Source organism: Haematobia irritans, chromosome 4, assembly GCF_050003625.1.
Source record: "Haematobia irritans isolate KBUSLIRL chromosome 4, ASM5000362v1, whole genome shotgun sequence".
Classification (NCBI taxonomy): domain Eukaryota; kingdom Metazoa; phylum Arthropoda; class Insecta; order Diptera; family Muscidae; genus Haematobia; species Haematobia irritans.
In genome coordinates, this window is record NC_134400.1 from 213,662,399 (window position 1) to 213,678,438 (window position 16,040).

The window sequence follows — 16,040 nt, forward strand, 5'->3', positions numbered from 1 at the left end:
TGAAATTTAACAAAATTTCCTATAGAAAAACAAAATTTAACAAAATTTTCCATAGAAATTAAATTTTGACAAAATTTCCTATAGCAATGGAATCTTGACAAAATTTCCTATAGCAATAGAAATTTTAACAAAATTTCCTATAGAAACAAAATTTTAACAAAATTTCCCATAGAAATGAAATTTGGACAACATGTCCCTTTAGAAATGAAATTTAGACAAAATTTCCTTTAGAAATGAAATTTTGAAAAAAATTTCCTATAAAAATGTAATTTTGGCAGAATTTTCTACAAAATTTAAATTTTTGGCAAAATTTCGTATAGAAATGAAATTTTAAGAAAATTTCCTATAGAAATGGAATTCTGATAAAATGTCCCTATAGGAAAAAAATAAAAAAAAAACAATCCTACAGAAGAAATGAAATTTTGACAGAATTACTTTAAGAAATAATATTTTATCAAAATTCTTTCGGTAGGATTTAATATTTTTTTTTCTGAGTGTATGCATTTTTCCTTAAAAATTTTCTTGTTTTTAATGACATTTTTTGTGCGTGATTTTATGCGTATTTGTGAATGATGAAATTGCGATTAGAGCACATAGATAGCATCGTTCGTATTCATTGGTTCGATATTTTTAGCATAAAAAGAAAAATGCAGATTTATTTTTAATTGTTTTGCTTATTTCTGCTCCCATTCCAGATGCAACAGTCACAAATCATGCAGCAGTGAAGTGGTCCAAAATTGTCTTATATTCCAAAAAAATCGACCGTGATTTGATCGATCACATCAGAAGATCAGGATGTCGGCCATACTTTTCAATCCAGATGAGAGAGATTGTAATGGCCTGGACCATGCTAAAGGGGTTGTGGATGATGTGAATGCCTCTTCCGGAGATTTGAATCATTTCAACAATGATGGTATTGCTGATGCTGTATCACCCATTAAATTGGGTGATACATGCTCCTCAGCAGCTATCTATGAGGACATATTGGGGTCTAAAATGAATGGCCTACAAATTCATGCCATAGATGTTGACATGGACAATGAGGACGGTGGCGATGGGTCCCTTTTGAATCAAATGAACCATGCCCACCATAATCAAAACTATTGCGATGGCAGTGATAGCGGTGTTGAAATTGCCAGCAATGTTAATGTCACTCTACAGAGGGCGCTGAGCAGCCAGAGTGGGGGCTATGCCAGCAGCCAGGGTGGCCTAGATGATCCAACGCCAGGCGGCATTAATTTGTCTTGTAACTCGAGTATGATCAGTTGCAGTTCGGATGTTTACGATGCAAAATCGGGCCATGGTGTCATGGTGGCCACAGCGACAGCGATAAATGGTTGCCGCTCCTCGTTAAATAGTTATGAGTGTTGCAGTGAGAATGGCAGTGAGAGTAGTTCGGTGGCCGGTCCCACCAGCATGACTGTGCGTCGCGTGCCAAACCATAATAATGTGAAGAAGAAAGTGGCCATGTTTGAACCTTCCATGCATGAGAGCCTGACCACAAAGGCCAGTGGTGGCAAGTCCTCGAAGGAACCAATACCAAATGGCAATGGGGCGTCAGGACAACAACAGCCGGCGAAACCACGTTTAAGTGGCCTTAAACGAGCTGTTTCCTTACCAAGACCCACACAAGGTAGCCACCATCAGCAAGTTCGAGAACGTCTGAATGAAAAGATCCATGCAAATTCCAAAAGTCCCAATAGTTGTTTGACTCCCTATCGCCAAACCAGCAGCAGCCAATCTCGTACACCCACTCCAGCATCGCAGAAACCGCAGAAACCAGATACCTTGCCAAGCCAGTTAAGTCGTACTACCTCCATGAGTATGCAACGTTTGATACAACGAACCCCTTCCTTGAGTCGAGCCCGGACTCCCAGTACCCCCGATGATGGTCGATGGCCCGGTGTCGGCTCCACAAGGGCCAATCAAAGTCGCAGAGGTCTCTCGGTTACACCAGATCTGGGTTCGTTGAAAATGCGTTCCAGCATGATGGCCAGTATGGAAATCAAGTCCAGTGCCTCTAGTCCTTATGGTACCATGCCAAGACGACGCAAACAAAAGAGTGTGGAGGATTTGACGGGTCGCAACTCCAGGAGTAGCTCCATAACTCGGGAATCGCGTATGACCTCATCCGTTGTTATGACATCGCGCAAGAGCCTATCTACCGCCTATGCCATGAATTCGCACAGTAGTACTCCCACACAAAGCAAATCCTTGGCCACTTCCATGTCACTGGCCAAACAGTCGACCGCGACAAGAATCAAAATGCAGCCTCCTGCAGTGTGTAAGACCCGTATATACCATGAGACAGGATCCCAGACTGCCTTGACTAGCAATGATTTGGAGAAAGCCTTTGCCGGTGTGGTTCCTGCCACTCGGTCCATAGACAGTGTAGAACAAAAGGACCAGGACTCACAAACCGATATTAGAGATCAGGAACTGGAACGTCTTAGAGATGAGATTCGTCATTTGGCACAACGTGAACAGGAGCTAACATCCAAACTCAAAAGGGAACGTGATGAAAAACTGGCCATGCAAAGGGAGTTACATCTTAATACGGAAAGAGTTATGGGGCTGCTGAATTTGGCCCGAGTAGCGGGTAATGGAAAAATTCTAGACATCAGCACACCCACTTCGGACGAAGGAGAGAGTAATCAAGACAGCCTCTTAATGTTGGAATCACAAATCCAATTGAGTGGCCATGAACTCTTGGAGCGACAACAGGAAGTTGGCCATCTAAGAAAACTGTGTAGATCTCTGCAAGCGGAAATGGAAAGATCCATAATGCAACAGGAATGTTTATTGCAGGAGAAGACTGCTCTGGAACAGGAATCGAGTGAATTGCAAGATTTCCTGCAACATGAAAAGGCTGCCATGTGTGATGCCCTCAAGGATTTGGAAAATGAATATCAACAATGTCAGCAACAAATGGCCACCAAAGATGAAGAGATCAAAGTGTTAAGGGATGAGTGTCGCCACTTGGTGCGGCTCAATGAACAAAGAAGGTTAGTTGGAAAAAATTACAAGAAAAAAAAAAGAAAAAAAATGTCACCAAATTTTTTCTTACCTTCCTTTTCAGACAAGAAAATCGCATGTTACAAACCAAATATGCTGCCATGGAATCGAAATCAAAAGAAATGACCATGCAACAAAATGCTTCAGTATCTGGAGCTACTGCAGCCCTCTCTGGCCTACATGCCCGTTTGGATAATTTAGTTGAACAATTGGTATTCTCGTACAATATCTCCGAGCAGGATTTGGAGGTTGGTTTCCCGAATAGCCTTTTACTGACTGGTGATTTAGCTCGTTAATGTTTTCCCAATTCCAACCATCAGAAGATCTTCATATACATACCTTGCATTGATCTTGTTGGTTTTTTTTTGTAAAAGTGTTTGCGTTTATCTAATGCAATAGATATGATTTTACATTAAGAACCTATATAGGTGTATTACTATATATAAGCCTAAGACTATACTTTCCTTGTAATCGACCCTGTTAATCTGATTTTTGCACATGTTAAATCAATTATTTAGTAACAAACTATGATATTAGCCCTCCCAATTATTGCTCAGAAAAATAATTCTTTTCTCCGACATGAATTTTAGGTTAGGTTAGGTTTGGTGGCAGCCCGATGTATCAGGCTCACTTAGACTATTCAGTCCATTGTGATACCACATTGGTGAACTTCTCTCTGTGGTATCACAATGGACTGAATAGTCTAAGTGAGCCTGATACATCGGGCTGCCACCAAGGTTAGGTTAGGTTAGATTAGGTTGGTTTCACTGATTGAATTGCAGGTCTAAGTGATGGAACTGCCTCAGTGATGCAAAATCGGTTTTTTGTCAATAAATGTCGAAGTCGACTCTCTGCAATCTTCTAAGTCGACTAATCGACTTTTGAGTTTTTTTTCAAAATTAAGTCAAATCGACTTTTTATAGATATTAAAATCCACTAATCGAAGTTTAAAAAAAATCGAATTTTAGTTGTTCTCAAAACGTATAAAAAAGTCAAAAGTTGCGCCATCAAAAGTCGATTTTCCAGCGTAAGCGTAAAAAGTTAACTTTTTAAATTTTTTTAAGAAATCGAAAAGTCGACAAATCGACTCTTTCAAATTTGAAAAAAAGGTTGTTTAGGCAAAAAGTTGACTTTTACAAAAACCGATTGTAGAAAAACGATTTTTTTTAAATTAAAAAAAAAATCGAAAATTTGGAAAAAAATTAGAAAAGGTCATTAGTCGAAAAGTCAAACGTCGAATAATCGACTGTTATATTGTGACCAAATCTATATTCAACTTTTTTCAATTAAAAAAAAAAGAAAGGAAAGTCCAAAGTCGGGCGGGGCCGTCTATATTATACCCTGCGCCACTTTGTAGATCTAAATATTCGATATCATATCACATCCGTCAAATGTGTTGGGTTTGTCCCAAATATTCGATATGGACAGAATTTGATAGACTTCTACAAAATCTACAGACTCAAAATTTAAGTCGGCTAATGCACTAGAGTGGAACACAATGTTAGTAAAAAAAACAAGTATATACAGCACTAAGTTCGGCCGGGTCGAATCTTAAATACCCACCACCATGAACCAAATATTAGGGTTTCCTTTGAAATTTCAGGAGGGCTTGAGGACTTGAGGACACTTCCCGAAGATAAATTTAAAGATTTCACCTATGAGAACTATATCAGATTCTGGATTTATAAGAACCATTTTTTAATGAGTTTTAGAGGAATCATTAACATCTCTTGTAAGTGTACAAGAAAATTATAAAATAACGTCTTGATTTGAAATCTTAAATCTGTAGAAGTAAAATCTGGAAATTTTACATTGAGTTTCAAGCAATTTTCATGATCAGTGCACCTTCTACACCCTCAAGAAGTGAAGTCGGTCTATATGGAGGCATTACCAAATGGACCGATAAAAACTTAATCCGATACACGTTTTTGTGAGCCTAAAATACCAGAATATTTACAATTTCAGGCAAATCAGATAAAAACTACGGTTTCTAGAAACCCAAGGAGTTAAATCGGGAGATCGTTCTTATGGGGGCTATACTAAGATATGGACCGATACTCACGTATTTGTGGTCCTACAATACCTCTAGATTTCCAATTTCAGGTAACTTGAATAAAAACTGCGGTTTCTATAAGCCCAAGAAGTAAAATCGGGAGATCGGTCTATATGGGGCTATACCAAAACATGGACCGATACTCACCATTTTTGGCACACCTCTTTATGGTCATAAAATACCTCTAGATTTCCAATTTCAGGCAAATAGGATAAAAACTTCGGATTCTAGAAGCCCAAGAAGTAAAATCGGGAAATCGGTCTATATGGGGGCTACACCAAAATATGGACCGATACTCACCATTTTCGGCACATGTATTTGTGGTCCTACAATACCTCTAGATTTCCAATTTCAGGTAAATTGAATAAAATCTGCGGTTTTTATAAGCCCAAGAAGTAAAATCGGGAGATCGGTCTATATGGGGGCTACACCAAAATATGGACCGATACTCACCATTTTCGGCACACGTATTTGTGGTCCTACAATACCTCTAGATTTCCAATTTCAGGTAAATTGAATAAAAACCTGCGGTTTCTATAAGCCCAAGAAGTAAAATCGGGAGATCGCTCTGTATGGGGGCTATACCAAAATATGGACCGATACTCACCATTTTTGGCACACCTCTTTAGGGTCATAAAATACCTCTAGATTTCCAATTTCAGACAAATTGGATAAAAACTACGATTTCTATAAGCCCACGACCCCAAATCGGGAGGTCGGTTTATAAGGGGACTATATCAAAACCTGGACCGATATAGCCCATCTTCAAACTTGACCTGCCTGCAGACAAAAGACGAGTTTGTGCAAAATTTCAGCACGATTGCTTCATTGTTGAAGACTGCAGCGTGATTACAACAGACAGACATACGGACAGACGGACATCGTTGTATCGTCTTAGAATTTCTCCCTGATCAAGAATATATATACTTTATATAGTCGGAAATTGATATTTCGATGTGTTACACACGGAATGACAAACTTATTATACCCCCGTCACCATTCTATGGTGGTGGGTATAACAAGTAAGGAAAGTCTAAAGTCGGGCGGGGCCGACTATATCCGTCAAATGTGTTGGGTGCTACATATAAAGGTTTTTGTCCCAAATACATACATCTAAATCTGACTCCATCTGAACAAAATTTATAATCTATAGACTTAAAATTTAAGTCGGCTAATGCCCTGGGATGGTACACCACGAGTATGTTAGTAAAAAAATATGGGAAACATTTAAATCTGAAGCAACATTGAGCAAACTTCGCAAAAGTTTGTTTATGATTTATCGCTCCATATATATGTATTATGTTAGAAGCAGGGCTGTGGAGTCGAAGTCGGAGTCTGAAGATTTTGCTGGAGTCGGAGTCGTAAAAATTTTGCTCGACTCTGACTCTGGATAAACTAAATTTTTTAAAACACTTCACATTTTTATACCCTGCGCCACACGGTGGAACAGGGTATTATAAGTTAGTGCATATGTTTGCAACACCCAGAAGGAGACGAGATAGACACATGGTGTCTTTGGCAAAAATGCTCAGGGTGGACTCCTGAGTCGATATAGCCATTCGTGAACACATTTTTGTAATCAAAGTCTAGGTCGCAGTTTTAGTCCAATCGACTTCAAATTTGGCACAAGTATGTGTTTTGGCTCAGAATAGAACCCTATTGATTTTGGAAGAAATCGGTTCAGATTTAGATATAGCTCCCATATATATCTTTCGCCCGATATGGACTAATACGGTCCCAGAAGCCAGAGTTTTTGCTTAAAATTTTGCACAAGAAGAACAATTAGTACTATAGTCAAGTGTACCAAATTTTATTGAAATCGGTTCTGATTTAGATATAGCTCCCATATATATCTTTCGCCCGATATGGACTAATACGGTCCCAGAAGCCAGAGTTTTACCCCAATTTGGTTGAAATTTTGTACTAGGAGTACAATTAGTAGTTTAGTCAAGTGTGCCAAATTTTATTGAAATCGGTTCTGATTTAGATATAGCTCCCATATATATCGTTCGCCCGAAAATTGAAAAATCGAATTAAAAAAAAAATTCAGTTGGAAAAGACATTATTAAAACTGATATTTATTATTATGGGAAATTTTTTCCTTGTATGATTGCTGACCATAATGGGAACAAAAACAAGCCTATCTGCCATCTCTTTTTCGTAGTACTAAAATATCTATTTGAGTTTAGAAGCATTGAAGAATGATTTTTTTTTATCCTGCGGGTGTAACTCTTTTAGGAATTTATTCTTCAGGCCTTGGTTTATTTTCAAAACCAAAAGGAAGGCCTAGACACCCAATGTCAACATATCCCAGCAAAAAAAAATTGGAAGCTCTTCCAAAGACACACTTTTAAAAGCACTTCCAAAAATGTCCTCCTAAAGTTGTTCTTTAGTTTAACTACACAGGAAGTTATTTTAATTCAATTTAAATAACTTCCTGTTATTTTAATTCGATTTTTTCATATTTTTAATGGATAATTTTAACTTTTTTTGTTTCAAATGGGTTCACACAAAAAAAAAATTTTTCTAATTCAATCACCAAATTAATTGATCCAATTAATTTTTTAATTGAAATGTATTCAATCACGAAAATGATAGTATCAATCACAGTTTTAATTGGGCATAGAAAAAATTCTTGATTAAAGAATTAATTGATTTTTTCAGCAAATTTCAATTAATTTTTTAATTGATTCAATTACAAATTTAATTGATGTTGATTGCAAAACTCAATTAATTTATTAATTAAAAAAGGTAACTATTTTTAATTTCTTTCTGAATTGACTTAGTTTTTATTTGGATTAACAAATGATTGTTTGAAATACATTTTTAATTAAAAATTAAAAAAATCAGCACTTTTTTAACTGAATTAGTCCTCCGAATTTGATTAAAAAGTTAATTGTATCAATTAATTTTTTAATTAAAAATTTTAAAATTTTCAGTCATTGGCTTAATTAACTTAATGTTTCTATCATGATTAAAAAGTTAATTGTATCAATTAATTTATTAAGTGAAAACATTTTCAACTTCAATTAACTTTTTAATTGGAAATATTTTGGTGATATTTTTTTCTGTGTTAAAACCAGAGTAAGAATTAATAAAATGATACAAATTATTAAAATGTTGACGAAAAATATGTTAAATCCAATCTGGAAAAATTGCGAATTTTTATAAAATATTTGAGGTCAAATGTTTCCGACAAGTGTTAGAATGCATTAAAAAATTATAAAATTTAATTATTTGGCAAAATATCATAAAATTTTCCAATACACATCCCAAACACTGATTTCGGATTACACCTTAAGAAGTGATGCAAATTCAGTGCAACGGCTATCGAAATGGTGGACATCGGTCCTATGACAAGCCCAAAAATCATTAAAAAATTATAAAATTTAATTATTTGGCAAAATATCATAAAATTTTCCAATACACATCCCAAACACTGATTTCGGATTACACCTTAAGAAGTGATGCAAATTCAGTGCAACGGCTATCGAAATGGTGGACATCGGTCCTATGACAAGCCCATGTTAAATTCATCGCTTCTGCGTCAATTTTGCACCACTTCCGGATCCAAAAAAAACATTTTCACTATTTTTTTGGCGGCGCTTTTTTTGCTGGGATGGATGGATGGAAAGGAAGATGGAATGTATTTGGAAGACCCCAACATGACTATGATGGCCTGAAATAAGGCATTACAGGTTATGAATTTTCCCGCTGGGCAACAAAATTCCCATACCACTTATGTTATAAATTTAGTGTCAGAAAATGTTACTGCGATTTTCTTTTAAATTTATTAGGAGTTTTAATCTAAACCAAGAATTACGCTGATAATTTCCTTAAAAAAAAATAATAAAACAAAAAATTACCAAAATCTTTATTCATTCATGATTTTGTATTTCCTATATATCATATTTTTCCAGCAGCAAAGCAGTAGTGAAGATGATCAAGTCTTACACTGACAATGTACCTTAAATATTTTTAGGGTGGGTGGAATTTTTCAAAATGTTTCCTTAAAAAACAAAAAGCTCTTCTTGGCTTGAAATTAGCAAAATTCGATTTGCAGCTAAAATTTGTAATGAAAATTAAACGAAATCATCAAATTTGCATGCCATTCATTGAGATTCAAACAAAAAAAGTTATATTAGTAAACTAAATATTAGTAACAAATAATTAAATCCATTTTTATATTTGTTAGATAGTCAACATTAAATATCCACCATTGAATCTAAAAGAAATTGGCAGTTATTTTAATTTAGATTTTTTTAAAAAAAGAAAATTTCGAAGAAAAAAAAAAAACAACTAAAAGTAAGCGTATAAAGTTTGGCTTGTTATTTAATTTAATTCAATATTTTTGTTTTACGTTTCGGTTTTTTACTAAATTCTTTTGTTTTATTTTCAGGATATTGGTTTCCAGGCTGATGCTCAAGCTAACATACCAGCCAGTGGTGAGACATCTTTGGATTGTGAGTCTTCTTCGTTGAAATTAACACTCAATGGCCATGATGTTGTACATCATCATCATCATCCACAATCATTGCAATTTAATCCAGCTTCCAATTCACAATTCCAATTAAATTCGGCCAGTGATGGTTCCTTATCGCCTCAAAGAAATCAATCGTTTATTGCAGCTGTCATTAGTGCCATACGTAATGCCACCACCCATTCGGGAAAACGTTTGTTAGTTAGACAAAATAAACGTCACAGTATAGGATCCCATAATAATTTCAATGGTCACAATAACAACCATCACAAGGATCAGAATCAGCAGCAACAACAACAACACCACCAGCATAACCATAATGAAACACATAATGGTGGTAAGTAGGATTTTTTGTAAAATGCTATAGTGATCAAAAAAAAAAAAAAAACAATAACAAAGAGTATTAAAAGTATTATCAGCATAATATGACACCTATGTACTTTGTGATAACCAAACGGTATAAAGTTATCACAAAGAACAAAGGTTTCATTTTTATAAACGATAATATCGCAAAATGTGAGATATATTTCAATTCAATGTTGTTATTGTTTGAAAATAAATTGAATTCAAATATATTTCAAATGTTTTTTTTATTGGCACACATCACGCCTTCAAATCAAAATTTATATACTTTAATATTTCTGTGATATTTTTTTTTTGGTTTGAAAATCTATTGAATTCAAACATATCTCAAATGTATGTCACTAAAACATACTATGCCCTCAAATCGGATTCAAATGATATAAAATTTCTTTTAAGTGAATCTGAGTCCTCTATATCAGTGTCAATATTTTTTGAAAATATTTTGAATATTTCATACGTTTGCCACTGTCAAATACTAAATTTAAAAATTTTCAAATATATTTCAAATGTTTGACACTGTCACATAGAATGCCTTCAAATAAAAATTGAACAATTTAAAATTTTCTTTTAATTTTTTATATTGTTTGAAAATATATTGAATACAAACTCATTTCAAATCAAATTTAAATGTTATAAAATTACTCTTGAGTGATATTGTACTTACAATTGAGTTATATTTGAAGTCCGTGTCAGTCAAATATTTTGAATTAAAAAATGTCTTTTAAGTAATCCTGTGTCCTCCTATTTGAGTTAGGTTAGGTTAGGTGGCAGCCCGATGTATCAGGCACACTTAAACTATTCAGTCCATTGTGATACCACATTGGTGAAGCTCAATGACAAGGGATCTCCTTTTTATAGCCGAGTCCGAACGGCGTTCCACATTGCAGTGAAACCACTTAGAGAAGCTTTGAAACCCTCAGAAATGTTACCAGCATTACGGAGGTGGGATAATCCACCGCTGAAAAACTTTTTGGTGTTCGGTCGAAGCAGGAATCGAACCCACGACCTTATGTATGCAAGGCGGGCATGCTAACCATTGCTCTATTTGAGTTAAATATGAATTCAGTGTCAATATTATTTGAAAATATACGTTTCATACGTTTGCCACTGTCAAATACTATGCCTTTAAATAAAATTTAAATGATATAGAACTTATTTTCAAATATACGTTTATATCTATTTCAAATGTTTGCCACTATCACATAGCATGCCTTCAAATGAAAATTAAATAATTTAAATTTTTCTTTAAAGTTTTTATATTGTTTGAAAATATATTGAATTCAAACATATCTCACATGTATGCCACTAAAACATACTATGCCCTCAAATCATATTTTCATGATATAAAATTTCTTTTAAGTGACCCTGTGTCCTTATATTTGTATTAAATATGAATTCAGTGTCAATATTATTTGAAACTATTTTGAATTCGTACATATTTTAAATGTTTGTCACTGTCCCATAGCATGCCTTTAAATAGAATTTAAATGATATAAAACTTATTTTCAAATATATTTAAAATATTTGCCACTGTCACATGGCATGACTTCTTTTCTTTAAATTTATTATATTATTTGAAAATATATTCAATTCAAACACATATCAAATCTCTGTCACTGTGAAATACTAAATTTTATAAAATTACTCTTAAGTGATAATGTTCTCAAAATTGAGTTATATGTGAATTCCGTATCGATATTGTGTGCAAATTTTTTGAATTCAAATATATTTCAAATGTCAAAGCATGCCTACAAATAAAAATTTTAAAATTTTCTTTAAAGTTTTTATATTGTTTGAAAATATATTGAATTCAAACATATGTCACATGTATGCCACTAAAACATACTATGCCCTCAAATCATATTTACATGATATAAAATGTCTTTTAAGTGATCCTGTGCCCTCATATTTGTATTAAATATGAATTCAGTGTCAATATTATTTGAAAATATTTTGAATTCGTACATATTTCAAATGTTTGTCACTGTCCCATAGCATGCCTTTAAATAGAATTTAAATGATGTAAAACTTCTCTTTAAATATATTTAAAATATTTGCCACTGTCACATGCATTGACTTCTTTTCTTTAAATTTATTATATTGTTTGAATATATATTGAATTCAAACATATTTCAAATCTTTGTCACTGTGAAATACTATGACTTCAAATTAAGTTTAAATTTTATAAAATTACTCTTCAGTGATAATGTGCTCTCAACAGAGTTATATTAGAATTCCGTATCGATATTGTGTGCAAATATTTTGAATTCAAATACGAGTATATTTCAAATGTTTGCTACTGTCACCTAGCATGACTTCAAATCAAAATTAAATAATTGAATATGTCCTTGTATTTTTTTTTATTGTTTGAAAATATATGGAATTCTAAAAAAATCAAATGCTTGCCATTGTTATTAAACTTTGACTTCAAATCAAATTTAAATAACATACAACTTTCTTTAAGTGATTGTGTTACATATAAGTTATAGTTAAATTCAGTGTCAATATTGTTAGAATTCAAATATACTTCAAAGATATGCCATTGGCATATAGCAATCAAAATAATTGAATGTTTTCTTGCAGTTTTGTGTGTTGTTTAAAAACAAATTGAATTCTAATATAATCCAAATGTTTGCCTCCATGAAATATTACGGCTTTATATGAAAATTAAATTATATAAAATTGACCTTAAGTGATAATGTGAACATGCTATCACTTAATGTTATTGTTTGAAAATATATTGAATTCAAATGTTTTCCTATGTTATTCGAAATCAAATTTAAATGATATAAAATATATTCTTATTGTTTATATTGTTTGAGAATATATTAATTTAAAATATATATGAAAAGTTTGTCTCTATAACTATTTCGCCTTCATATCAAATTTAAATAATTTAAAATTTCTTTAATTGTTTTTCTACTATTTGAAAATATATTGAATTCAAAAATATTTCAAATATTTCTCGCTATTACATATGGGCGTATGTTCCGATATTCGAAATAGCAAATTTTTTGGTTTGGCGATAGTTTCTTAACCCTATAACATACAAATTTAAATGTTGGCAACTTAGTTTTCTTGGATAAGAAGTTTAAATACAAACCCATTTTCATGAAGCTCCGTTAGTGCTACGTTAGCTAAGGAACTTTTAATCCGTGATATGTACATATCTGTCATATTGCATATATATTCCATATGTCAGAAACTTAACTGTTGAAAATTGTTCAGTTAAAGTTAACCGGAGAAAAGATATTTCCATATTTCTATCTGTTAACTGGCAGTTAAAGACTAACGGAGCTACATGAAAATGGCCGTAAGTCCGATAGTATCTCATTTTTTTTTCTTTATAAGAAAACTAAATTCCTGCGTTTTGCGATTAAGAATATCAGAGCATGGCCGATAAATGATGTAAAATTTTCCTTTTATTTTATATAATGTTTGAAAACGAATTGAATTCAAATATATATCAAATGTACATGCACCATTTTAAAATTATTTTCTCTTTTTTTCATTTGCAGATGATTCCGATTCCACGGAAATGTTAGATTCCGAAACGGAGCCCTGTCTTATGATGGACAATGTTCTGGAGGATGTTAATATGCCTGATTCACACTCTCACAATATGGTTTCCTCATGCACTGGTATGATCTCACAGATCGATATACCATCGGAATTGATGAATGTTAGTACGGGTGATGATTCGCTACACAATCTCTCACAGGCCATTGTCAATCGCCAGAATGTGGAATCACAAGTCAGTGCTCTGAATAGTAATAAAATGAATTTACAATTAAAGTGAGTAATTGGTTTTGTAAGCAATTTGAAAACGATTTGAATTCATCATCGGCTTATTTTCCTATTTCCTTTACAGTGAAAATAGTTGTAATGATGAGATCAGTTGCCATGATTCCGTTGCCGAAATGCCTTCTTTGGTCGAATATTCAGCCACACAGGCTGTAGTGGATCAAGTCATCGAAGTGGATAATTTAATAACTAAGTTATTAAAGGTTTTACGTCTCATACAATTGGACAATGACAATTGTATACAACAATTAATAGTGGATAAGTAAGTGTTGTGATCCATCATGCATGTCCATCTGTCGAAAAACTCATCCGCTTCTAAAAGAACAATTTCTTCTTTGCGGGCAAATAGCAATTTTTATTAGATGTTCATAAAATGTGGCAATCGTTAAGACTGTTTTTAATACTTTTTTTTACGTTTTCCGTAATTAGGATTAATTCTCCCATGGATCGAATGTTGAGTTAAAAATTAAATTAAAAAATATTCTAAAATGAATTAAAAACAAGTATATACAGCAGTAAGTTCGGCCGGGCCGAATCTTAAATACCCACCACCATGAACCAAATATAGGGTTTCCTTTGAAATTTCAGGAGGGCATGAGGACACTTCCCGAAGATAAAAATAAACATTTCACCTATGAGGACTATATCAGATTCTGGATTTATAAGAACCATTTTTGTTTGAGTTTTACAGGAATCATTAACATCTCTTGTAAGTGTGCAAGAAAATTATAAAATAAAGTCTTGATTTGAAATCTTAAATCTGTAGATTTTCATCCGAGAAGTAAAATCTGGAAATTTTACATTGAGTATCAAGCAATTTTCATGATCAGTGCGCCTTCTACACCCTCAAGAAGTGAAGTCGGTCTATATGGAGCACGCACGCTCACAAAAAATCGCTTCTGTAACATATACTCCCAAACATATTTTGCTTCAAGCATATACATTTTTGGGTATTGCCCAAACATTTATATGTTTGATCTCTTCCAATATATAATATGTTTGAAAGCATATTAGTCTAAACAATATATGTTTGGGTAGTCTAAGTTTCAAACATTTTGTATTTTTGCATCCAAATTCAATAATGTTGTCTTCCAAAAAACAATATGTTATTATGTGAACATATAATATGTTTGGAAGCATTTTGAACCCAAAAATATTATATGCTTAAAAAATTCTCCCAAACAATATTGTGCTCAAAATTTTATTTATTTATTTATATATTTACAATCATAACGAATTATGAAAATAAACAGGTAATATAGGTGCTAACAACATAGGTTTTCGACCTGAATGCTCAAAATTTTGTTTCTGCCCAATTGTATATTCCCCAACATCTTTCTCACTTCCACGAGATTTTTTAGTTCTTAGCACCTTTTTCTGTAATACAAACATTGTAGAAGAAATTATTCAATTGTATGATTTTTTTTATTTTAATTTTACCTTTTGCCGGACGGGGATTCGAACAGCGGACCACACAGTTTGTAAGGATCAAAGAAGTAGCTGATCAATTGCCCAAGGAAAACTAAAATGTTAATTTTGTAATAACAAGCAACAACTACCAACTTAATTCAATATCGCTCCCTGTTAAATAGCGCTCCAAGCTACTAAACACATATATGTTTATAGGCTATTTCTAAATTAATATATGTTTGCATCCAAACATTTTATATTTACAAACATTTTATGTCCCAAACATAATATGTTCTAACATATTAACATATATGTCCCAAACATGTTATGCTAGTTTATGAACATTATATGCATGCACTCAAAAATATTGTGTTTAAAAATTTGTGTTCCAAACATATAATGTTTATAGCCAAACATATGCAAAACAGCCTTTTTCATCCGTGCGATAAAAACTTAAACCGATACACGTTTTTGTGAGCCTAAAATATCAGAACTACGGTTTCTAGAAACCCAAGGAGTTAAGTCGGGAGATCGTTCTTCTGAGGGCTATACTAAAATATGGACCGACTCACCGTTTTCGGCACACCTCTCTATGACCCAAAAATACCTCTAGATTTCCAATTTCAGGCAAATAGGATAAAAACTACGGTTTCTAGAAACCCAAGGAGTTAAATCGGGAGATCGTTCTTATGGGGGCTATACTAAAATATGGACCGACTCACCGTTTTCGGCACACCTCTCTATGACCCGAAAATACCTCTAGATTTCCAATTTCAGGCAAATAGGATAAAAACTTCGGATTCTAGAAGCCCAAGAAGTAAAATCGGGAAATCGGTCTATATGGGGGCTATACCAAAATATGGACCGATACTCACCATTTTCGGCACACCTCTTTATGTTCCTAAAATACCTCTA

The 16,040-nt window shown here is 33.4% G+C and overlaps 1 protein-coding gene across 3 annotated transcripts in view; it reads left to right on the plus strand.

Annotated features, from left to right (window-relative positions):
* The window catches only part of corn (microtubule-binding protein cornetto), a 110,639-nt gene that overhangs the window by 81,507 nt on the left and 13,092 nt on the right, over positions 1-16,040 (plus strand). For all 3 annotated transcript variants that reach the window (XM_075304140.1, XM_075304139.1, XM_075304141.1), the window contains 5 exons: positions 696-3,005; positions 3,080-3,263; positions 9,468-9,885; positions 13,430-13,706; positions 13,783-13,977. In XM_075304140.1, coding sequence (XP_075160255.1) covers positions 796-3,005; positions 3,080-3,263; positions 9,468-9,885; positions 13,430-13,706; positions 13,783-13,977 — 3,284 coding nt within the window. In that variant the 5' untranslated portion in view covers positions 696-795. The remainder of the gene's footprint in view (positions 1-695; positions 3,006-3,079; positions 3,264-9,467; positions 9,886-13,429; positions 13,707-13,782; positions 13,978-16,040) is intronic.